Genomic DNA, 26434 nt, shown 5'->3' with positions numbered 1-26434 from the left:
TGTTAAATGGACAAACAGCAATCAATATGAGAGTCCCTGGTGATGGAGACAGTGCAGAAAAATGGCCTTTCAGGAGATTCCCCATTAGGGAGGCAAACTGGTATAACCTGAGGTAAAGAGTAATGCATATAATGCATATAATGATCACATATATGAAGAAACTTCCGAAGGTCGTAGCCAGTGGCCTGGTAGAAATGTCCTGTATCTTGACTGTGCAGTGGTTTTGCATGGAGAGATAGGAGTCAAAACTCACTAAATTTTATGCTTTAAACGGATGTGTTTATTAAATCTAAGTCATTCCCTGGTTTCTTGATACAGAAAAATATTCACAGCCTTTGATCCAGTCATTCTTTTTTTTTTTTTTTTAAAGATTTTATTTATTTTTTAGAGAGCGGGCGAGAGAGAAACAGCATGAGAGGGGAGAGGGTCAGAGGGAGAAGCAGGCTCCCCGCTGAGCCGGGAGCCCGATGTGGGACTCGATCCCGGGACTCTGGGATCATGACCTGAGCCAAAGGCAGACGCTTAACCATCTGAGCCACCCAGGCACCCTGATCCAGTCATTCTAATCCTAGAAAAAGAAAAGCAAGTGGGTGCATCCAAACTATTGTAAGGACATTCTTCACAGTACCGTTTACAATTGTAAATCAAAAATGGACTTTAAAAAAGTAGGAGAATGATTAAATACATTTGGGTGCAGTCCACTGAAGGCTATCACATACTAAACTATTAAAACCATGCCTTTAAGAACATTTAATGACATAATGATTGCTCAAAATACGACGAGACATGAAATGGAGGGAGAAAAGCTCAAGTAGTATTAAAACATGATACTTCTTTTATTAGAAGAACTCTGTAAGCACAGGAATAAAATTAAATAGAAATATCTCAAAGTGTTCGTGGTCATTTGCCGTATCTCCGGGTCGTGGAATTACTAGTGATTTTTTTAAATTTCTTTTCCAGCTTTTATATAATAAGCATTTTAAATTTGGGGAAAGGATTATGAATTGTAGGAAAACAATTGAGTACACAGGATACACAGGGCGTGTGCAAGAGGGAGCCCTCTAGAGCCCTGGGGCATCACAGCGCCCCACAGGACTTCTGTCCTCTTCCCCGTGCTTTGCTGCAGACACAGTGGCACTGACAGATGGGGGGCAAATAAAGAATGTCATTCTCTAGGGGGCAGCATAGATTCAGGCAGCTGGAATCCAGGGCCCAGCTTTCTGTCACTTCACCAAGCCTCTCTCCCTCAAGACTTCCAACCCCTTCTCAGCAACTCTCCTTTGGATTTTATCAAACCGTCTGCCAAATTCTAGCCAGTGGTCCTTTAAAAAATCCCTTGGTTACACACGCGCGCGCACACACACACACAGCCCTTTCTGGGTATGTATTAGAGCTGTGAAATTGTGTGAAGGTTTCTAGTCCTGAAATACAAAAATGCCATGACATGCATTTAACTCTTTAATGGTCCTGAAATTTTTATCTCACCATATGAACTGCGGCGTAAACACCGTATCGGCACGAATTGGCTTCCTAGGCCTGAATCCTTGACCCCTGGAGGCAACCAGGCGGATGCATGAAGGGGGCTCACGGATCCTTTCTATGAAATGTTTGCATCCCGGGGTAGTCAAACCAGATGTGAACTCTGCAGCTGTTTTCATGTCAGGGACTGAGATTTAATATGCATCCTTTCTTCGTCTTTAGTACTGATGGCACCTAATGAACCCTTCCTGCCGTGGTATCTTGAGGTCACTGATTTATTAAGTTTGGTAGGTGTGGACGTTCCATATTCGGCTCCACCTGCCCACATTCCATAGCGTGATTCTCAGGGAATGTTCAAATGACATTTGCCTGTTTCTTTTCCCTTTTGACCGACGAGGATCCTTTCTGAGAGGCAGACACCAGCATTATTCAGGACTGCAGTTTAGACTTTGCTGATATTTTTCAATACGATCTATTTTTAAAACTCCTTCAAAAGTAAGTAGCAAAAATACAAGCCACGGGCTTTTCTTTGGAAATGTATTCACCGTAACCATCACGTTCCTGGTTGATATCAGTTGATCCTGATTCTTTTTTTATGAAAGGAATGATTAATTGTACAAAAATGTTGAGTGTCTGGAGATGTGGGAGAATGGAACGTGATGGTGAATTGATATGCCTTTTCTCCCATTTGACTGATTATTGTGCGACTATTTGACTGTCTCTTCCTAATTCTTTTGCACCTTGTTTAGAGGGTTTGTGAAAGCCCACATGCGAAGACTAGTTAAGGAGCCAGAGCCCAGGTGGTGGCTGGGCAGGTGGTTCAGCCAGGCCCAGATGGTGGCTGGGCCAGAAGGCCAAGTGACCCAAAGCCTGGGCACAGCAGGTGGCTGCATTGCAGAGACAGATCAGAAGGGCGGCCCAGGGACAGGTGCTGCTGTTGGGGGGTGAGTGTGAGAGTGAAGGCCACAGCCCAACACAGACCAGAAGTCTCCGTGGTGGAATACAGATCCCACATTGAGCTATACGTCTTCCACAGCCGTATTCCCAGGGAAATACCCACATTCAAGAATATAGAACTCCAAAACCACCCTCAGCCACATGGTTGTCAGCCCCGTGGGGGATTCAGCAGGCCAGAAATATCTAGAAAGTCAGGCAGCCCCTCTGTAACCCCCAGGGGGGACTTCACCAAGTGGTTGGTATTCTGTAAAAAAAAAAAAAAAAAAAGAGGAAGCCAATACAGAAGAGGGAAAGACCAGGGAATGGGTCTGATTTTCCTAACACAGGGTCCTGGGTACTGCTGGGTCTTTTGACACAATCTGAAATTGATCCTTTGTGTATTTCATCATTTAGTTAAATAGCATGTCATGCCAGAAGAAAGTGAGTCTGCATTGGTTTGGACCAAATTACATAACCCTGGGAACAGGGCAGAGGATTAGACAGCACTACTCCTCATCTTGCAGGGTCATGCTTTGTCATTTCCATCTCTGCCATTTCATTGTACTTCCCTAAACTGCCCATCTATGATGGTAGTGATGGCTTGGGGAGAGTTTCTTGCAAAACTTTACCTTTTTTTTTTCTTTTTTTTTAAGTATCATGAATTACTTTCTGGAAGTTTATACTTGCCCAGCCCAGGTAAAATGCAACAGAAGAAAAAAGATGGATAGACAAGAAATAGTCCTACCCAAGGGGAACTTTGGGGAGAAAAAAATTCATGAAACATCCTAAATATGTTTTTGACATTTAAAGCATTATACAATCAATTCGAGATTGTGTGCTATCAGTAAGCAAGATGCACTTTGAGAAATTTGTAAAGTTAGTGACATGTAGGTGGGAAGTCTATCTATAAATGTGCATGAATCCTGCACAGGATATGAATCTTTATTTTCACCAGATGATCGGTTCTTAAACTTTTGAAGGAGCATAGCTTCTTGAAGTCTTGATGTCTGTAATTGCAGGAAGTATAATTTATGCACTAAATTTCAATTAAATTTAACTTACATTCTTTTGTTTCAATTAAGAAGATCAACATTTTTCCATTTGAGTGGCAGAATACTGACATCCAAAGAGAACAGATTTTGAGGAAAAAACAATAATAATAATAGAAATTGTTGTAATGGTTAACATTTAGTGGGAATTTATTGTGTCCCAGATATTTTTTAAGCCCTTTAGATGTATCATTTCCTTTAATCCTAATAACAACAGCCTTATGAAGTAGATACTGTTACTTTGCCCGTTTCACAAATAAGGAAACTGACAAATTAGAACAGACTCCCACTGTTCCTAGGTCACTAAGCTGGTCGTTGGCAGAGCCAGCACTCAAACTCAGGCCTGGGTTTTTAATCTCTCTTGCTCTTAACCACTCTACTGCTTCTGCATCTAAGGAGCAAAAATAAAAAACATAAAGATCTGAGATGGGGTAGTTAAGAAAACCTACGATTCTAGCAAATTTCATTTCGCTATCTTCTCAAGAACCCAATGTTTAGAAATTCTGATGAGATGATGTTCATTGCTATTCTAGATACATTACTTTGTTTCATTTTTTTTCTGGGAGAAAGACTTGAATAGTTGCAATCACTGAAATTGACTGCTTTAATAAAGTGCTTGCAAAGACCCAATCTGGTTAACGGTAAAGCCATTTGCTTCAGCCATGGCCATAACTTTGGCTTTCATAAGGATTTAATGAATCGGGGAATGGAATTTAAGAAAACAAACAATCCAGGGAAAACTGCTTATTTTTCTAAAACAGCAAAACAAAAATGGGGATCCTTTCCAGTCCAGTTGCTGCAAATGTTTGTTGGGAGTCTTAAAAATTCTTAGAATATGTGATTTATCAATATAGAACAAAAAGGTGATTAATGAGCAGTCCTTTAAAAACCTTTTTGGGATCCTATCACTGTTATTTTAATTATTTAGATAGAAAATATTCTGTGGTGTGTTTGCAGTCAAAATTATAGTGAGTTGACATTCAGTAACATTTATTTTTAAAGTTGTCTATTAAGATATATATTCTACCAGAAATAAATATGATCACCAGATAGTGAAGTCAATTTAATATTAATTCAGTCTTGTTAGTCTGTTCAAAAGAATTACTGGCTTTCAAATATTCTTACAAAGCCCTTTGTCACTTATGAATATCATTGAGCTATGATTAAAGGTTGTGAATATCAGTAAGCTGGAGAACATCTTATGCCAATGTTCAGGGCCATATTTTTTTTCTCTTAAAATTCTAGCATTCTGACTATTTGCTCTGTTGATCTTTGTGCCTATAGACCCAAGCTCATCTGTGGGGGTTTTCTGTGACAGTTATGGAAATGACCATTCATTATCTGCTGTTATAAGGTAGAAGCTTGGAAATCAACTGATTTCAGCATTTGACAGTATAAGTCAACTTATTAATGGTATGTAGGAAAAAATAGCCATTCATATGTCTATTCAATGAGGAGATGCACTAATGGATGAAATTATATGGAACTGGAGACTAATTTCTTCCTAAACATTCTAAGTGCAGAGAAAGAATTATGTGCTCAGTTGCAACCATTAACAAAGAATTGGATCTAAACACCTCAGGAAATGCACAGAGGGCATGATGTCTAAAAGTCTTTGGGAATCACTGGTGTACTATTGCTTCAAGGCGTGCTGTGAGTGAAAAAGTGCAAAAATTGGGACTTATGTCTAGTGTCCATTTTGGACAGTCGGTCATGCTGTCCAGAAACACAAGCACAGGGACTGTCAGCCTGAGCCTGCTGGTGATCACTGCCATGGACTTGAGAGAGGGAATGCTGGCTTGCCTGTCAGGATCCATCACCCATGCCCAGGGCTCTCGCAAAATTTGAGAGCAGGAATGACTCCCTGTCCTATTCTCACCCCATCCCCACTACGCCCAGCAGCTCCCCACCGTCTACTGCTTCGGATTTCGTGGCTTAAAAATGGAAGGAGAGAAAGACAAGTTCTCATGCTCCAGAAGGTTTTATAATGTTCAGAAAAGGAGGGTGGGATTAAATCTCCCCCCCAAAAAAGAGCCAAAGAGCTTTCACTAGCCTCCAATTCTTCATTTTATTGTCACTAGTAAAACTCAAGAAGTGATGACTGAGTTAAATGGGATTAAATTAGAATTTAATCTTTTTTGGTAGAAATGGTGTAAACGTTTTCAAGGGGGACACATTAGTTCCTATTAGCATGTTCCACAACCTTTGATATTCAACCGCATTACCTCCTTGAGCTCAGAGCGCCTTGAGGTCATATAAACACTAGCATGGTCTTTACAATCTCTTGAAATTCCAGATACCATGTACATCTTACACGCTGCTGTCAGAGGGGACACCAGTACTTAATGGGAAAGCTAATAATTGCATTCAGGTCTTCTTTTTAAAACCTGCGTGTTTCGGTGGCATTTAGTAGATTCATTTTGTAATCTAAGGAAGGCAGTTGGCCAGTAAAATAAGAGAAAGGTGAAGTGGATCCGTGGAGCTAGCCAAGACTTGAAATAACGTTATTTCATATTATTCTTATTTCATGTACATTATCCAAGGGGTCAGAAATTGTCATTGGCTTTTTCATTTCTCCAAAGAGAATTGGCGGGGAAGGAGGAATGTTTTAAAACTGAACCAGGCCTCCTAATTCCTCTGTCTGAGAACCCACAGCCCACACAGAAATTCAAGAGATGTGTTTAGTGAGGGAGCTCAGTCCCTCAGCCTCTGAGCTATAAGGATTGCAGACAGTCCAGCCAGGAGGTTACCTCAGCATAGACCGAGTAAATAAATCATTTGGTAAAAGCCATTAGAGAGTAAAGGTTAATGGAAAGTCATAAATCAACCAGCCTGTCTACGTATGGTTTTGCTAGAATGTAGGAGTAATTCGAAAGTTTTCAAATATTTCCTTAACTCTGTATGATTTGAAGAAGAGGACTATGACATAACGAACCAGTTTCTGTTATTATATCGAAATGAGATGAAACCATAGTATAGATCTAATGCCAATTCGCTTATTCAATTTTACACAGTTAGGTTGTTGTTTTTAGAACATCATGAAACCTCATTTCATGGCCCTATAAAACTAGAATGTAATGGCTTACAGCTTTTCCGTTTGTTGATTTTTCTCCTTCAAACATCTTTGATTTTCCATTCTTTGAACAAATTTTTAGAGAATGTCTTGAATGTCATGCAAATGATCCTGTCCTCCTGCCCCCTCCCCCACCTGTCTTTAAAGCCATTTCTGAAGTGAACCCATCCTGACAGAACCTCATGATACCTATGAGCGCATTTTTAAAAAACATTAGTACCTCCTCCTTGGCCGCTTCTAATCCCCAGCATGGCCTTTCCATCACTGGTAGATTGTTTCTTTTTAGTACCACCCCCCCACCCCACCGCCACCTTATCTAAGAGGAAGGGCTGGTGCGCAACTACACAATGTCAGGTTCCTGTGGCATCAGAAGTTTCCTGGCAACTGTCCTCTCCCTTCCAACCAACATCCCAGATTTCTGCGTTTTCTCTCAGCCGTGGGCCGTGGAAGCTCAACTCAAGACGTTGCCCCCAACCATCTTCACTTAGAGCTGCTATTGATCTAACACGTACCCCGTGTCAACGTCCCTCCCTTTTTTTTCTTTCATAGATCAGAATAAAGAGCTTAAGAAAGAGTTTAATTTTTCTCATCAGAAAGAGCTTACCTTTCTCTTCCTCCCTAATAAAAACACCCCTCCCCAAAGGCAATTAACCATTTAAATATCTTCTCTTAGAAACTTGTAACTTCTATTGCCCGCCATCTTTTATGGGCAAGTTCCAGTGACAAACACAAGTTTGTACCACAACCGAATCTTTCAAAAATATATTTAAAAAAAAATTATGTTGTTCTTGCCAGATTATATTTGTAAACTTTAATATGTCTGGAACCTTTATACGGTATTTCAATGTTCATATCAAACATTTGCCACTGTTCTTTAAAGCAGTAGCCAGGGCACCCAAGCATTTCCCCCCTCAGATGGCCCTGGTATCTACTCGTATGAGCCCATCAATTTCAAACTTTCCTTAATTGAACAAATGGACCCCCCCCCCATGCAAATGGACAGGTTACGGTTTCATCTTCTTGTTCTTTCTTAGGGTTTTGCTTCAAGCAAAAGGCACTGGGACGAGTCTATAGATATGCACCCTGTCTTATAGAGCATGCAGTTGAAAGCCTGAAATCCAACAGGGAGAGAAGGAAGAACCAGGACTGTTCATTTACATCTTCCCAAGACCTGGCCCTACCAGTGTGCTATAGATCACCCAGATGAAGTCAACTTGATTTCAAAATAACATTGCAAACTTTCCCAGTGGAATTGACAGCATCCTTGGAACTTCATTTCACACTTTCCTGACTTGGGAATGGTTATTTTGAGTAGCACCTCTTAGTAACCTGCCTTTTTAATGCCTGGGCAAGAGGTTAAATATCTCACTTATCTACATGTTTGGCCTCCATAAACAGCTACTTCATTCAGAGCCCCTTCAAGCGTTTATCGAAATCTCACCATGTTTGACATTCCAGAGAAAACATCCAAGTTGCTGGTGATAGGGACTCACCTTGGCTTTACTCATCAAAGCTGATCATCATGATACATACAATGTCAAAACAACAATAAGGAAATAGACTATATTCCCTTAAAGATAATGTATCTAGAGTGAACAATACAAAGGGAAAAAAACTAGGTACTGTGGTAGCCCCATATGAGTTCCCAGTTCATAGAATCCCAAGAATGAGCAATAATTTAATCACCATCATTATAGACATCACGTGGTATAATTTACCAAGAATTTCTTGTACATTAAATGTTCTACAAGCAACTATATTCCCATATGAAGCCCTGTGTATTTTAAGACTTAGTAAGTTAGGTTACGGTTAGATTAATGTCAGGTAACATCGAAGAAAACGCCTTAAAGTTTAGGAAAATTGCATTACATGAATTTCAGGATCTCTGACAAAAGAAAGTAAATCCTGTCTTAAAGCTGTCAGAATTGAAACCCTTATCAAGCTATGAGAAGAAAGTTCATCACCCCCTATCTAAAGCTGCCATTTATGTGAGGGAGATAAGAAAAAAGACATATGATCACTTATGAGCAAGGTTGTTTATCTCATATTATTTAGAGTCATAGAAACTAAAGAAACAACTCCATTATCTAACAGTAGCAAAACAGTTATATGACCTGGAAGGCACTGCAAAATATGACTTGGAATAATTAATGCCATAGGCAAATGCTTATGATCAGTTAAATTTTAAAAGAATATAAAATTCAATAAACAGTATAGCAAAGATCTATCTTACACTATGCATACATAAATAAGAAAAAGACTAAAAGGAAATACATTACTATAGTAATAAATGTGGCTTAATTTAAAGCCATTTTATCTTTTTAATCTTTTTCCAAAAAATTCACCCTCTATTATTTGCATATGTGTGTATGTATGTACAGGTAAGTGTATGTCTCTATATGGTGTGTATATATTTATGTACATCATAATCAGAAAGAAAATGAATTTTTAAGTTGTAAGTTCTAAGAATTAAGTTTAAAGCTAAAAGCATATAAAGTCCCCAGGAACTTTATGATAACCCTATACATTGCCAGATAGGTAGCTTGATCTATGTGAAACATAGGAGAGGAAAAATAATGGAGCAACATCTTAAAATGAGACAAAGAACTGTCCTGTGGGCACTTTGCCATCTTTGGAGTGCCCAGAATGACCATGGGTGTCAGCAATTGGCTTCAACATCATCAGGACTAGATTTAGACAACACAGTGTGATTCTGAGGGCCTCTTTCCTGTCAAAGGAGGAGTATGTGTGTGTGTGTGTGTGTGTGCAGCATGCGCGCACGTAAGACAAGTAGCCTAAACCTGCTAACACCATACAGACTGTGAGGGATAGAAAGAAGAAGAATCTTGCATATACAGTAAAAGCAGAGCTTATGGGATTGTCAGATGCCAAAGAAACTTAGAACCACTGGGCTAGTGTTTCTCTTGATTTTCTTTGTTCAAGTAAGTCCATTTGATCAGGAGATCCTTATCACTCCCCGTGACATGATTCCAAATAAAGTAACAAAAGTATGAGAAGTAACAAAAGTGCATTTCTCCATAATTTCAAATAAAAAATGCATTTGCGATGAAGAAATGCATTTTATTAATAATACTGTAGTAAGTCTTCCAATAAGGTGCTTTTCAGTAGATATTTTCCAATATCTTGGTTCAAGTGTTGCTGTGAAAATAAGCCATTCTCATGCCCAAGCCAGTATTTTTTTTTTAAAGATTTTTATTTATTTATTTGACAGAGACACAGTGAGAGAGGGAACACAAGCAGGGGGAGTGGGAGAGGGAGAAGCAGGCTTCCCGTGGAGCAGGGAGCCCGATGCAGGGCTCGATCCCAGGACCCTGGGATCATGACCTGAGCCGAAGGCAGACGCTTAACGACTGAGCCACCCAGGCGCCCCACCAAGCCAGTATTTTAATGGCCAAATGCTCTGTTGGGGAAAGCGTGCCTGTAATACTAAGGTTGTATGCACTTTCAAAGAAATAGATCTGCTTTTTGACCATATGGGTCATGATGCCAAAGTTGGGGAGCAAAGAAATGGGAGTAAATGGTCCTCTGCCCAGTGAACCAGGGCAGCAAGGAGAGTGGGGAGCCAAAGTCAGCAGACCCCAGTGGGCACTGAGGCAGCCCCCAGGCAGGATTACTCAACAGCACATGCATGTCCGTATCTGAACAGGAAGGGATACATTCTGACGCGTCTTCCAGTTCTGACATGGTTCCTTCCAAGCTTTAGGACCTGAGTGTGATTGGACAGCTCCTGCAACCAAATCAGCTGGGGTACTAATAAAGAATGCAGGTTCCAAGGGCCCCATCTCTGCAGGTGTTGGTCTGCCCAGGTGATTCATTACACGTTTGTCCAGCCAAGTGTTCACTTGGCTCGACAGAAGGACACAAAGGCAGCCCTCAACGTCCACTCCTTTTTGGTCCAATCCCCATTTTCCTCCCTCCTCTTATGGATGGGATTTCAGATTGGGAAGTTGTCAGAAGGACTGTACATCTGTTTCTCTCTTTATTGTTTACTCTCCCTCCTGGAGGAGAGAGCCTGTGTTTCCGGCAGTTAGCAGTTCTCTTGTTCCCTGGAATCCTGCTTGGTACCTAGTAGGTGCTTCAGGAGGATTTGAATGAGCCAAGGCACGCCGGGTAAGAAAACTACTAATATCACTCCCGCCCCCTCCCCCACCCCCAGATTCTGAGGATACGTAGCGTGGAGTTGGAACACCCAGGCAAAAAATTTGGAAACCCCTCCAATGGGCCACCCTCACCTCAAGATTTGATGAGCTTAGAACCCGACCATGCAATGTTTCCGTAAAAACATGCCTCCTTGCAGGGTTGGCCGCGGCCATTTTCCTTCCCAAAGGGGGCCAGTGCCCTGGCTTCTGTGGGCCCTTGTGACCCACCCCACACAGGGCAATTCCTCTTTCTTCCTGGTTCCCTTTGTGGTGCTCCTGCTTCCAAAATTCAGAGCAAATTGGAAGCATTAAAAAGGCTTCATTTTCTTTCATCAAAGGGGCCTAGCACTTTCAGGCATTTTAAAAAAAAAAAAAGTTACTCATTTAACTTCCCCTTGGCTCCATAGAGAAAAGGTTCTCTTGAAATTCAAAGTGAGCTCAATTTATTTTTCAATTAATTATATTTCCAGATCTAAAAAGAAGATTGTAAAAAAGAACAAGAAAAAGGGGGGAAAAAAATCCCTCTGTTTACTTTACCAACCCCAAGCACCGAGTCGGCCATGAAGTGCTTTTTGTTCTTTTCTCCCCTAATTGCCATACCTCCAAGAAGCTGGTCTTAACATGCCATCGATCATCCGCAGGGCACATCAAATGCCGGCTGGCTCAGCCCCGCGCAGCGCTGCTCCCCACAGAGACACACACTCATTTCCGGGGGAGGCAGCGGGCAGGGAGCCGCTCCTGTTTGAACAGTGTGGCCTCCCTGTAGAATTCAGGAAATGAGTTTACTCTATCTGTGACAAACATCATGTTCACACAGTTTCAAGAGCAGCCAGCTCGATGGGAGACTCTGCAGCAGTGGCCCTGGGATGTGCACGCACCCTGCTGTCCCCCACACTCCCCAGTACCCCAGCTCACCGCACCTGACCGTGGCCTTCATCATACCTGTCACCTGAGAATGCACGCCTCAGCCCTTGTGTGCTGGACATTTCCGAATGTCATCTAACCTGAGATTAGGAAACCACACGTTTTTTAAACAGAGGGCTGCTTCTAACAGCAGGGCCTCTGGGTTGATTACCCCTCAACTCCTCCAAAGCTGAAGAGCTGATGCCTATCTTTTGATGATGCTTGTTTGTTTTTTGTTGTTGTCGTTGTTGTTTCCACTGGTAAAATTGGGCCCCACTTTGGTTGTTACTCAACTTGTATGCATTTCTTGCACATAATCTCTGCTGGACCAGGTTCAAACAGGGCCAGATTGATGGGCAGAGGGGGGCTTTGGTTGGTATAGAGCATGCATTCCCTTAGATCAAGGGAAGGAATGTCCACACCAGCTCAACATCAGGACAGACTGCAAGCCCGTGGTGAGATTTGGTTATTTTGCATATGGTTAACCATCTTGGAGGTCATAAAGTGAGGCCTCTGTCCTCCAGTGTAGCAGCTGGGTTTACACAGTATTTCCAGATTGTTTATTTTGGCCCAGAGCCAGGGCTACATCGTTTTTCCATTATGCCTGTTTGACAGATGAAGAGAGGTGGGAAGAGGGACTTCAGGGGGCAGGTCTGTGATTTCCTTTTTATTTACATTAGAGGGACTTTTGAGAGTTCTGAAGATTTTGAACCAGTCCAAACATAATGTCAAGGCAGCGGAGGTAGAGAGAGCCACTACTTTTGCAAAAATGTCCAGATCTCAGGCAGTCAAGCAAAATCCGTTCACGACCTCAGCTTGAGGCCGTGTTGGGGGCATTGTGCCTGCCACTGCTCAATCTTGCATCCAGATGGGCTACTAGTAAATGATATTTATCGTCACATTCAAAAGTTAACCTCCCAATGGTTGCTTAGGAGTGCCTTGGGAGGAGCAGTGAGTTGGGAAACTGAGGCTTAATGCCTTCGCTGGTATATGTGTTCTGCATGGACGGATGAGATTGGTGCTGAGTGAGGGTGCATGTCCAAAGGCGCTATAGAACTTTTCCTTTGCAGTCCTTTCCCTGAGACACCAGCTTTCCCGGGATCCTCCCCATGGCCTGCCCTACATTCTTCCACCAGGGAGCATTCAAGAGTGGTCAAGGAGCCCCCGTTCAGATTACATCCACAGCAAAGCCCTTGGAACTTGGGTCAAGTGCATGGGATCTGATGAATGAATGATGGCAAATTGAGTAATTGAACAGCGTTAATATAGCAAAAAGAGGTCACATAGATGTCTTGTTGCTCCAATAGTGTTCGGGTTTCTTTACTTAGTGGCTGTAGTAAATACTACATGTGACATATATTCATTAGCTACAAGGTTGTGACATATATTATTATATGTTCCTACATAGGTATTTATGTTCGTTGCCTATGTCCCTCATCACAGTATTTCTTAAGCTTCACTAAGTATACGTAAGCCATCTGTCACCGTAAGATAGCGTTCTCCAATAAAGTGGCTAAGAAAAGCTTATACCACTGCCTCTCCAGAGCATCCTGTGATGGCAAACCCCTGTATCAGCCCATCCTAAAGAAACCTGATTTCTAGAAATGGAAAGGTTGCTCATGAAGGACCCTCCACTAAGGAAAGAATTTAGCAAAAACAACACAGGTACAGTCAAGACCAAAATTTGCCCTTTGGGTTAATCCAGTCTTACAGATGGATTTAACATACAGCTTTCGAATCAGCAAACTTTTATTGATGGTCGTTATGTGCCAGGCATGGAGCTGGGTGCTGGGGAGCTAAAAATGAAAAAGATGCAGTCTCTTTCAGTCTGCAAACATTTCTGCTGGCTTGCAAGTTTTTCACCAGATCCTCCCAGACTTAACCAAAGCTTAGACTTAGAACACTCAAGCCCTTCTTTTCAACCCATCCCCTTAATGCCAGAATACACACAGGGCAAGGAGAAGTGGGTGGTTATAGATTTCCACTCAATCTGGAAATCAACAGCCAGTGATGTAGCAGAAGGGCACTGGGCTGGGAATCAGAAAGCCTGCTTTCTAGTCTCAGGACAGTCACTGGTCAGACAAACTTGAGCAAGTCTTGTGACCTCTCAAGCCCTCGGGATCTGTAGGTGAAATGGGTTGATCTGAGGGCTGTGTGAGGCGATGAGAGGCCACAGGAAAACACACGAATCCACGGAGCTCTATGCAAAGAAGGGCATGCTATTCTGATGAGCTGTGCGGAGACAGTGAGGTAGGGGAAGGTTTGAGCTGTTTATACCACTATCTATAAAGCTTTAATAATGCAGAAAGCTCACTCAACTCAGCCGTCTCCCTACTGACTTCAGTATCATCTTGGGTTTTTTTTCTCTACTGGCATTGGATGACCAACTATAAATGTTCATGTTATCGGGAGTCAGCAGTATAAAAAGGACCCCCCTTCAGGGCCATAGTGACTCTGTAGGGTCTCTACTACCACTCCTCAGGGAGAGTGGAGTCTGGGAGCCTAGAGAAGTCTGTCCCCACCTAGTCCTGACTCTGTGGTGACTTTGGACATGTCTATAAGGAAAAACAATCTTTATTCTGCTATTGAGATAAAAAGATCAGAGATTGGTTTTTGTTGGTTGGTTGGTTGGTTGGTTGGTTGGCTGATTTTCCCTTCTGATTATTTCACAGCTCAAAACCCATGCCTACTTTGAGGAAATCTTCTGCAATTATGAAAACAATGAAGGGAAGTGTTTGGCCACTCCCTAAAAGTAAATAAGAAAAATGGGGAAAAAAATCAAAAACATCCTGAAACCACAGCTTCTCTTTGCCAAAACGTATTGATTAATTAAATACAGGAGCAGAAAAACATGACTTGGCCAGCGCTATCATTCCAAAAAGGCAACTGGACCGCAAAGCTAAACACGAAATTATAGACCCCAGTGAGAGATGAAAAATCCCAGATGTGAGAGTAGGCTGCTTCCTGCTAAGGATCCAGCATTCATGGGTCTCTTGGGCATTTTCTATTAAGAACATTCAGATATTGCCTTTGTTCCCACTTAGCTATGTCCGCACCTCACAGGCACAATCAAGTCTTCTTTGGGTCTGACAACACCCCCTTCCTTCTGTTGGCTTCTTTCACTCCCTCACTGAGCATGGATACGGGGCGCTGTGTGTCCCTAGGTGCTGAGCTGTGGAAGTACAAAGGTAGATGAGGGCCACCCCTCTCCTGGGCACTCTCAGCATAACAAGCTCCATTAGGAGAACAGCTAGATGAAATGGTGGGGATGTTAGGGGGAAAAAATCCAGGGAACATTTTTTAGAAGTTTCATAGTGCCTCAGAGGCCTCCTAAGAGTTTTCCATCTTTTGGTTGAGACACACACACACAAACCTGCCCCCTACCCTCAGACTTGCACACACAGCAGATCTTCATGGTCAAATAGATAGTAGTTATGAGAGACCCAGCTCCATGCAGAGTATTGTGGAGACAAGCACATTAGGCTGGGTTTCTCCACGAGGGATTTCTGACCAAGGAAAGGAAATGTTGACACCATCGAACCAACCAGAACGAAATGCCCCATTCGCTCCCATCGCGAGCAGGCTCCTGAAGAGGGATTCTCCCCTAAGACCGTGAGCCCCATTTAGCCATAAACAAAGTGAGGGGTCAAGGGCCTGGGTTTAGTCGTCGAACTGTCCGGACCCAACTTCTGGCTTCTCCACTTACCAGCTGTGTGAACTTGAGCAAGTTACTAATTCCAATGTCACATCTATAAAATAATGATAATAAGAGAGCCTCCCTCATTGGGGTTTTTGTAAGGATCGAGCGCGTGTTAGAATTCTCACGTTCTTCGCACTGAGAAAACGCTCTCAAAAATGCCTATTGGTGATGAAGCTCATGATGATAAAGTCCCATTCCCTGCTCATAACTCCCATGTCTGGTGCAATATGTTATTCAATAAATATTTTCAGAAAAAGAGAAGGAAGGCAACATTGGACACAGGAATGAGGCCTACTTGAAGCCTTCATTTTGACATAGAGTACTTGCTTCCTAGGTTCATGAAAGCCAGAATTTCAAAACCTTTAAAGCAGAAGCATAAAACCCAAATTTTTATAGCAGCCAAAGAGGTAACATAAAAGAATGAACTGGCATTTGGGGGCTGGAACAAAATGGAGAGCCCTGGCCTCTCTCAAGGATGGAGGTGGGCAGCCATACTCAGCTCTAGAAGAATATTGCCTCACTTTGAGAGAAGCCAGAGATGCAGATTTCCATGTGAAATAGACCAAGTCTTACAACAACTAAGTCAGTTTCTAAAAAAAAAAATACCTCACAGGCCAAATAGTACAGCCTGCCCGTCAGATCTCAGGCTGCCTTCTTGCTGTGCCTGCTTTAACGAAAGGAGCCCTGAATTTGTCTCCTCCTTCTGAAATGTTCACCAGTGGGGACCAGAGACATGAGCCCCTTGAAGTCATCTCTCAGTTCCTGCTAGTTTCGAAGGATGCTCATGGGGTACATCACTTCTTGATGGTTACGTTCTACAGCGTCTGCCCACCTAATGAGGGCTACTTCACTTCCCAAAGGATGCTAATAATAAGTATGGATTCTTAAAAGCATGATTGTTTTGTGACCGAAATAAGAACAGTCTCCAAAAAATCCTAACAACTTCCTCTAGAACTGCTATTATGGCAATCTGGAAAGAGGCTGATTCCACAGTTCATGTAGCTTTGTTTTGTTTGGAGGGAAAGTCTGGCGTTTTACAAAAACGTGGGACACTTAGCAATGGAATGACTTTTCCATAGCACTGATTACTGTATAGCAAGACACATAACCATATGTCTTTGAAATGTGATTTTAAAAATTCTCAACTAACTATAACAGAGCAAACTTCCCTCTAGTCTTTCCATGTGAAGGTGATAATTTTCTACAGGCTCATGAAAGCTTCACTGGTTATGGCCCAGTATTAGTGGAAACCTCAACACGAATGGAGGTCCAGGCTCAGATTCCAGCTCTGTCGATGACTTACTAGCAGTGTGACCCTGGGTAAGTCATTTAATCGCCAGAGCTTTTATCCTCCCATCTGCAAAATTGGTGGTCAGAATACCTCTTAGCGTTACTGAAAATATGAAATACAATAACATGCCTGTGGACATCATCCAAACCTCTAATAGATGTCCATGTCAGTGTTGGTTGAGTTTGACCTTGGTTTCTCCTCTCACAAAACAAAATTCTTAATTCTGACCATGACACCATCCTCTGGCAGTATCATTAACCTTCCCTTGAAATTTGGCAGCTCTGTGGAAAACAAAAGGGACGGGGGGAAAGGCTGTAATCATTTCATATAAACTTTTGGTTTTGTGTCCACTGCAGTATGAAAACTGAGGGTAGAGGGTTGGATGACACCACCAGAGAGTAAGGAAGGGGTAGAGGACGGAGGCTAGGCCAGCATCCGGGAGCACTAACGTTGAAAGGACAGGCAGGGAAAGAAGTCTGGGCATGGGAGGTTGAAAGGGAGCAATCAGAAAGAGACTAGAACCACCTAGTGCTCATTCAATGTAGCTGCTCCTATAAAAATACACCATGAGGGATCAGGGTTAGCTGGGACTGTCACCATCACTTGCCACATCACCTAATTAATGATGTAGACATACCCCGGTCCTTTTCCCTTGCGTTTGAATGATACGCTGTTACTTTTTTTTTTTTTTTTTTTAAGATTTTATTTATTTATTTGACAGAGAGAGGTAGAGGCACAGCGAGAGAGGGAACACAAGCAGGGGGAGTAGGAACGAGAGAAGCAGGCTTCCCACCGAGCAGGGAGCCCGATGCGGGGCTCGATCCCAGGACCCTGAGATCATGACCGGAGCTGAAGGCAGTCGCTTAACCAACTGAGCCACCCAGGCGCCCCGATACGCTGTTACTTTTGACAGAGGGTTACCTGCTCTGCCCATACCCTCATTCTCCCTTTGCCCAGTGTCCTTAACTATTTAGCTCTTTGCAACAGATATATTTTTGTGAAGTTCTTCACATTCTTTTTGGACCAGGTTGGGCCATATATGTCAACTGAAAAAAATTTATTTGAAAATCACAGGAATCCTAATATTTTTTATGGTATAAAATAACAAAAGACCACACAACTTAGAGTGCTTCAAGAGGAAGGGATTGTAGGAGTCTGGAAATGAGTGAATTATGCTTCCACCAACTGGCCCGTCCTCAGCTCTAGAGGAAAGCATGCAGGGAAGAGAATCTGGCTGTGATGAACTAGCAGTAGCTTTATAGCAATTGACCCAGTTACCTAATCCTAATCAAAGAAGGAAATGTGTAACTCCCTCATGCTATCATGTTTTTAAAGCCTCCAACGTTTTAGTGACTTGGTGTTAATAACCGTTTATAGCAAGCCAACATTTTACGTCCAATTTATCTTGAAGACTCGTCTAAGAAGTTACTGGTTCTAGGATAAAAATTCAGTGGACACTTTTCTGGGATCGTTTTGTTGTCAGTGATTACACTTGCCATGTATTATTTTTAGGAAAATTGTGTTTTGACCTTAAAGAGCTTTGAGGCCCTGCAATAGAGCAGATCCCAAATGACTTATTCACAAAGATGTAGGCTCCAAGATGCTTACCCCTTTGGGTCTTCCCCCAGAACAGGGTAGGAGGGCCTTCTGTTTAAGTTCCAGGCACTGTGAGCCCCTCCCTTTTTCATAAAATGTAAATACAAGGCCTTCTGTCTTTGCTGTTGCAATGTTTATGACTACACACCTGACCAGCACGTATGATAACTAGCTCCACTAATTATCATTTATACCAAGACTAGTACTTACTAGAATAAACAAGATAAATGAAAGATTGTAGAAGGAAATGCAGTCTTGATTTCTTTAAGAAATGATTTCCTGAAATCAGGCGTCCTTAACAGATCCATAAATGCCTAAGATATTCATATATGAGCTTCTAGAAGCCCATATACTCTCCCTGTCTTCCTGAGCATGAACTTTAATCAGGTTTTCAGGAGGGTGAAGAACCTCTACTCTGGAGTATATTCCCTGATCAAGCCTGAGTAGAGCACCTGGGATGTGCCACTTTTCTCTGTCACCCAGGAAACTCATAGCTGAATATACATGAAGGATGTTATTAAAATGATGCTAATTTTGTTACAGTTTTTTCTTATGAAAATTCACACAAGATATTTCTCTATGTTTTATAACTAGGAATAGATGTGAATAGATTGTTTTGAATGAAGAGCAGTTCACAATGTTAAATTCTCTATTGGTTGTTAGAAAGTTTAGGGCCAAACTCTCAACCCACCTGCTACCCAAGTGCTTAGGACTTCACAGTGTGCATTTTGTGTTACTTTTAAAATATATTTTATTTATTTATGAGAGAGAAAGAGAGTGTGCCCATGAGATAGAGAGCATGAAGAGGAGAGGGGCAGAGGGAGTGGGAGAAGCTGACTCCCCGCTGAACAGGGAGCCCCACTCTGGAGCTCTGTCCCAGGACCCTAGGATCATGACCTGAGCAGAAGGCAGAAGCTTAACCGACTGAGCCACCCAGGCACCCCATATTTTATGTTACTTGATGTTGGGGTTTGAGGGACTAATAAATAACACCCATGTCCCCCAGCCTAAGTTCTAAACTAATTGAGAAATAGACACTGGAGACCGACAGGTGGAGATCCAAATGTCAGCTTTATTACCAACTCAAGCTAGGTGGGAGAATGCAGCCTATGTGTGAGGAGAAGTGGGCTGGTCATATTCCATCCCAACTTAAACAAACTTGCCCACCAAGTCACAGGCATGGTTAGAAGCCCTCCTTCTCTGCAGGAAGGTGTGAACTGTCGGTAGACAGACACACTCTTTCCAGAGGGGATGGCCTCTCAACCCCTTCTCCAAAATGCAGAGAAGCCCTTCTGGCCCTGGTACCTGGCCCACCTCCCTGAACGAGGGGCTGGGGCAAGAAGCAGGAGCAGTACTCTAGGGAGATCCTTCCAAATGGCGAGATGGAAGCCATTACCCCCAATACCGAACTTCTGACCCTCATTCTCCCTTTGCCCAGTGTCCTTAACTATTTAGCTCTTTGCAACAGATATATTTTTGTGAAGTCCTTCACATTCTTTTTGGACCAGGTTGGGCCATATATGTCAACTGAAAAAAATTTATTTGAAAATCACAGGAATCCTAATATTTTTTATGGTATGAAATAACAAAAGACCACACAACTTAGAGTGCTTCAAGAGGAAGGGATTGTAGGAGTCTGGAAATGAGTGAATTATGCTTCTTGCACCTTTCAGTGTTTAACTTAAAATGCTTGCGCCTTGCCTGTCTTTAATACCAATTTTTTAAACTCTGTATTTTAAAAACCCAAAGGGATATGCATATTAACATGTCTCACCTCAGATTAGCTATAGTTAATAACCACAAAGAAGATAGACATTATAGAATGTTCTGTCATAAACCCATTTTAGAAGAGACTATGCCAGGGGCGCCTGGGTGGCTTAGTCGGTTAAGCATCTGCCTTCGGCTCAGGTCATGATCCCAGGGTCCTGGGATCGAGTCCCGCATCAGGCTCTCTGCTCAGCGGGGAGCCTGCTTCTCCCTCACACTCTCCCTCTGTCCTTTCTCTCTCTCTCTCCCAAATAAATAAATAAAATCTTAAAAAAAAAAAAAAGAAGAGACTATGCCAAATTCTTTAACAAAAATTCTGGAACTGATATGTCCAAATATGTATTGTACCTTGCAAGAGACTCAATTGGAAAAGTAATACCCTTATTTAAATGAGGCCATTATTATTGAGAGAATTTCTTCATTAGAAAGGCTATTGGAAGCTTCAGAAAGTATCTCAAACAGCCTAAAAAATGACGAGTCTTTGTCCTGTCAGGTGAATCTGATTTTGGAAGCAGCCATTTGGAGCTATGTTCAGTAAATAATATACCTATTCAAATTTGGTGACAAAAGTTTTAGTTAAAAATAAGATGATAAAAGAAACTACGGCAAATTTTCATGATCTTGGGTTTGGCAATGGTTTCTTAATATAGCACCAAAAGTATAGGTAACATACGAAGAAATAAATTGGTCGGGCGCCTGGGTGGCTCATTTGGTTAAGCGACTGCCTTCGGCTCAGGTCATGATCCTGGAGTCCCGGGATCGAGTCCCGCATCGGGCTCCCTGCTCGGCAGGGAGTCTGCTTCTCCCTCTGACCCTCCCCCCTCTCATGTGCTCTCTCTGTCTCATTCTCTCTCTCTCAAATAAATAAATAAAATCTTTAAAAAAAAAAAAGAAGAAATAAATTGGTCTTCATTAAAATTAAAAACTTTGTTCATCAACGATAACTATCAACAGAGTGAAAAGACAACCTACAATTTGGGAGAAAATATTTGCAAATCATATACCCGGTATATATGCAGAATATCCAGAACATATAAAGAACTATAACTCCACAATGAAAATTTAAACAATCTAATGCCAAAATAGGGAAAGGACTTGACTAGACATTTCTTCAAAGAAGATATACAAATGGCCAACAAGCACATGAAAAGATACTCTGCATCATTAGTCATTAGTGGAATGAAAATCAAAACCACAATGAGATAACAATTCACACTTGCTGGGATGGCTGTAATTTTTTTAATTAAAATAATAATTATAGAAGAAGATTTGGGGAAATTAGAGCCTTCATACATTGCCAACAGGCACGTAAAGTGGTTCAACCACTGAGGAAAACAGTTTGGTGGTTCTTTAAAAGTTAAACAGAGAATTAACCACGAGCCTGCAATTCCACTCCTAGGTATATGCCCAAAAGAACTGCATTCAGGGACACAAACAAGTACTTGTATATAAGTGTTCACAACAGCACTCTTCACAATAGCCAAAAAGTAGAAACAACCCAAGTGTCCATCAATGGATAGATGGATAAACAAACTGTGGTACATCCATATAATGGAATACTGTTCATTCATAAAAAGGAATGAAATACTGATAAATATACAATGTGGATGAACTTGAAAACATGAAAAACATATGGTACCTGAAAAAGCCAGACACAAAAGGGCATACTGTATGATTCCATTTATATGAAGTACCTAAAAAAGGCAAATTCATAGACAGAGAGTAGATTAGAGGTTACCTGGGGAGGGTTATAGGGAATTTAGTGGGTGCAGAGTTTCTGTTCAGAGCAATGAAAGAATTTTGGAAATAGTGGTGCTGGTTGCACAACATTATTAATGCCCCTAATACGTACACTTTAATAGGGTTAAAATTTTATGATTGATATATATATATATATATATATATATATATATGATATATATATATATAACATTTCTTGTTAGGCATTACATGTAAAATATATAGAACATTGTATTATTAGTCATTAATATAAAACTAAGCAGATTTTAGTTATAACTGACCACAACTTTAAAAGCATTCAAAATTTACAGCAGTTAACATTGTATTTTAAGGAGTCTAGCAGTTCTTCCTTTATTTTTCTTGACAAATGCCCTGTGGAAATAATGAAATGCAAACAGATTTTATATCAAATTAAACTCTCAATAATGCATATTAATACCTTAAAAGAAAAAACAAGATGATTAGAAAGTGGTGAGAGCTTTTTCCCGTGCTTCCTCCTGAAAGTAAAGCCCTTGATGTGTGGAACAGGAAGTCAAAAGGGAAACCGGGTAGATTTTGCTGTTCGGGAGAATGTGTCATTTGTAGATAACTGAATTGTGGTCAAATTGCATAGTTCACATCCCGTGCAAAGAAATGTCGGATCGTTTATGTTTAGTCAACTAATGTTGATATTAACACCTAGAATATGGTGAAATCTTTCTAAATAGGGCAGGGAACCCATTTTTCCCTTCTATTCTTTGCGCGCTCAGTTTGTTCTCAAGGAGCTGCCAGTCTTAGGCTCGTCATGCACGGCTTCGTCCTTCCTCCTTTTGAGCGAAAGCATTAGAGATGACTATTCACGTGCAACCCTGGTTCTTTTCCAGAGCATAGGAAACTTGGAAATATGACTGTGACCGTGAAGAAGACTGTCCCCTCCCCCGAGGCCGTGCAGATTCTCTACCAGCGAATGAGATACGAGTATGAGTTCTACCACTACGTCAAAGAGCAGTTCCACCTGCTGAAGCGCAAGTTTGGACTGAAGTCCCACGTCAGCAGGCCCCCTCTGAGGCCCCAGTTCTTTATCCCAACTCCCCTGGAAACCGAGGAGCCGATCGATGACGAGGAGCAAGATGACGAGAAGTGGCTAGAAGATATTTATAAGAGGTGATGCCAGCACTGTGTTGCCTCCACCGGCTGTATCTCCCTTTTCCAGAAAGTTCTTTTGTGGGGGGGGAGGAAAAGTCCTTAAGGGACTAAATTAACGCTCAGCTGCATTAAAAAGAACAAAACATGCCCACATGTTGGGGTCATGGGGAGATGCCCGGTTTTGCGGGTCTCACTTGTCTGACTGCATTGTGTCTTCCTGGCTCCTTGGGTCCTGTCCCAGGTACACTACATGGCGCCATCACAGGGCATCCCATCATAACATAGCTTTTCCCTCTAGCATCTTGAGAGGAGGGGGAGAAATAGAGCCCACAGCCCAGGAACTTATCATTCGTAAAATGACTTGTAAAAATATTACCTCAGTGGTAGGACACATCCAGACTTAACTATTTCGGTAGAAAGACAAAACCACTTCAGAAACCAGGGAATCCACTCTAGAAGGATCTAAGAGGAGAAGCTAAGACTGATAAGGACCTCAAAAGGGAGGACGCCCCTGGATGAGTGGTTTCCGCCCCCGTGGGTAGAATTCTGCCTCTGGTCCATCTCAGGGGACACTTTCACCAAGAGCAGCGTAGTTATCTCTGAAAGAAGTCAGTTGGTGCCACACCCCCAGCCCTTCCACAGCCTTGGTACCTTTCAAGGTCAAAGGCCATGGCAAGCTCCATTGAGACAGTCCCTTTCCAAGCACCATTCTGACAGATATCAAAGCAGCGTAGCAGGGAAAAGAATTTGTTTGCTGTGTAAGGAAGACTGTAGGCGAGACAGAGCAACTCTGGAGGTCACGTGACATCAGGAAACTGGTATGGTTGTGTTCTTTGCACCCAGTATGAAACATCTCTCTCCCCAGCATTGCTTTCACTGGAAACCCAGGAACCAGTTTAGCTCTGGCATTTGGCGGCTGTGGGCAGAAGTTCTAAGCCTGACCACAGACGATGCATAATCTACCAGGCACACCCCTGGCCCAGTTGGGTCCACAGTCACTGGCGTCTTTCACCTTTGGTCCCTTGGGAGGTACCTGGTTTTAGTAGAAAAAAAAGGGGGGGCGTCCTGAGTTCTGCTCAGGCAGCTGTGAAACCACAGTCCCATTTCTTAGGGAAGCAGCTCTCTCGTGAGAACCTTATTAAGACATTAAGAAGAGAAGAAGCAAGAGCTTCTGGTAAGAGTCTGCCTGACCAGCTCTCTGAATAGGTGTCTCCCCACAGAGCGGTCTGCATAGCTGTTGGGCAGTTCAATTGCTCCAAATATCTCTTCTCCCCATTTCTCTCCCATCATCTGCCACCTATTCATGATCCCGTGGGTCTTCGGCTTCTGAAATGTTTTCATTGTTAACTGCTCCCTCCTCCCCAGCCCTGAATATACATATATCCCTGGGTGGATAACATACAGCCAACCGAGAAGCAAGGGTGCAGGTGGTGATGGTAGGCAGGATACTTGCATCAGATTTTGTCTCCTTCATGGTTTTTCCCCTAGAGCCAGCCCTTTCAGAGCACTAGCAAAGTGTGAGTTGGGAACACTTAATAGTAAATAAGACTGACTTTACACAAGCTACACATTTTCTACTTTTCAGAAACCAACAAGTCTCTCTAGAGTTTTTTCTTCGTTCACTAAAATTGGATGGTAGCCAAGATATAAAGCAAGTCCTTTGGAACCTGTCGAGTGAGCACTAAAGCTACTTTATCATGAGATGTACTGAGAAGGCTCCGCCCCACAGGAGTCCAGCGAAGGCTGGGACCACAGAGGCACAAAATCCAGCATTTGGCCACTGGTGGGCCTCCTTTCTGCCCCAGAGAACTGGGGCAGAGACGTGCTTAAGAAAAATTTTCTTAGAAGAGGAAATATCCTTTGTCCTGTTGAGAGAGGCCAGGGCCCTACCATTAGGCCTACCTTAAAAAGCAGCACAGAGAACCTCTGTCCTATTGAAAACAAAAAACAAGAACGACAGCCTGGTACACGGTGAGTCATTTCTCTGAAACTGCATATAAAGAATGATAATTAGTTCACACACTGTGCAAGCTCACTCTCTGAAAATAAAATCAAATTGGCTTCGTGGTCTCTCTTTGTCAGAACATCAGGACCACTGGTCATGTTAGCAATGCATCATCCTCCGAGTTCACACGAGCACTGGGTGTCCAAAGGCATTTATTGTCAGCCGTGATCCTGACAACATCCCAGCAAAAGATGCTGACGGACTCACTTGCAGGGCCTTACTGTTACTCCGTCCCAACAAATAGCCTCTACGTCCTGAAAGTCAAGGCACTTCATCAGTTTATTGGCACACATAACAACATTTCTTTGGCCCTGAGCCCAACGCAGTTTGTACTTCATGAAATATATTGTACATTTTACATAGTTTAATTTAAAAAATACATTTTAAGCTGGTTGATCTTTGACTGCCTTATTTATTATAACCTTTCAGCACATTCCAAGGTTTTAGTTACTCAGGAAGGAGTTAATTAAAATGATTTTTATTTTGGTCTGATGGATGTTTTTTAAAAGGAAAATTATTATTATGAACCTTCAGCCTACTTTCCTTGAGTGCCATAAAAGTGCTTGTAAATCTTTTTTTTTTTTAAGAAGAAGAAAGAAAAAAAATGGTGTTTGACATGGATGGAAATTCAAAAATATATATGGAACTGAAACATTAGCTTAGCTAAAATAAAAGCAATCTGTGTTTGAGATGAAGTGTTCCTTAACTTATTCATTATCCATATAAATAAATGAGTATAAATAAGTTGAAATTTTTTTTTCCATTCTGTTGATAGCTGAAAATAAAAGTGCCTGCCGTTCTTCACAGCGCCCTCAGCCTTCTTAATTGGCCAACCTTTTTCCGTCAAGACGTGCCTTTTTTAGAAAGATGTATTTTTTTTTTAAGTCCATAAACTCTATTCTTATGATTGGATGACACCAAAAAGCTGGCTGAAGAAATGAACTAGAACTAGGCCTTCATTCATCTGGTTGTGTGTATACAAGCCCGAGCAGCTGACTTTACCCCGACGTGTCCTGGTTGGTTTGGTGTCGGGGTGGTTCAGCAGAACCCTCAAGCCCCCGATTGCTGGTGTCTCAGCTGCACATTGCTCTAACACAGGCAAGGAAGGATATGCCACACCACGCCTCTTAGCATGTATTCTGATCTCTTTCTCCGACAGGTAGAGCCCCAAAAGCTGGGTGATTCTCACCTCCCAAGCGAGCAGTTTTGATCCAGAAACACTCTTCTTGTGAAATCTCACAGCTGCATCAAAAGGGGCTTGCGGGGACACCTGGGTGGCTCAGTCGGTTAAGCATCTGCCTTTGGTTTAGGTCATGATCCCAGGGTCCTGGGATCGAGTCCCGCATTGGGCTCCCTGCTCAGCCAGGAGTCTGCTTTTTCCTCTCCCTCTGCTCCTGCTCATGTTCTCTCTCCCTCTCTCTCTCTCTCTCTCTCTCAAATAAATAAAATGTTAAAAGGGGGGGGGGACTTGCAAGAGAGGGAGTCCCCAAGCTTTCTAGCTATCAGACACCACGTGCCAACTACATGTGGCTGTTTTGTAAAAGGAAAGAATCAGGATCTTGGTACTAGGCAAAAGAAAAACCTATTTTGGTAATAATATGCTTTAAGTA

The 26434-nt window shown here is 42.2% G+C and overlaps 1 protein-coding gene across 1 annotated transcript in view; it reads left to right on the top strand.

Moving 5' to 3' along the window:
* The window catches only part of UST (uronyl 2-sulfotransferase), a 304057-nt gene extending 278489 nt beyond the window's left edge, over positions 1-25568 (top strand). The window contains exons 10-11 of the mRNA XM_021693251.1: positions 22558-22837; positions 24405-25568. Coding sequence (XP_021548926.1) covers positions 22558-22837; positions 24405-24504 — 380 coding nt within the window. The 3' untranslated portion in view covers positions 24505-25568. The remainder of the gene's footprint in view (positions 1-22557; positions 22838-24404) is intronic.
* The last annotated feature ends 866 nt before the right edge of the window (positions 25569-26434 follow it).

This window comes from Neomonachus schauinslandi, chromosome 8 (genome assembly GCF_002201575.2).
Source record: "Neomonachus schauinslandi chromosome 8, ASM220157v2, whole genome shotgun sequence".
NCBI classification, from domain to species: domain Eukaryota; kingdom Metazoa; phylum Chordata; class Mammalia; order Carnivora; family Phocidae; genus Neomonachus; species Neomonachus schauinslandi.
The sequence above is the reverse complement of the archived record's forward strand: the minus strand, read 5'-3'. Positions and strand labels throughout refer to the sequence as shown.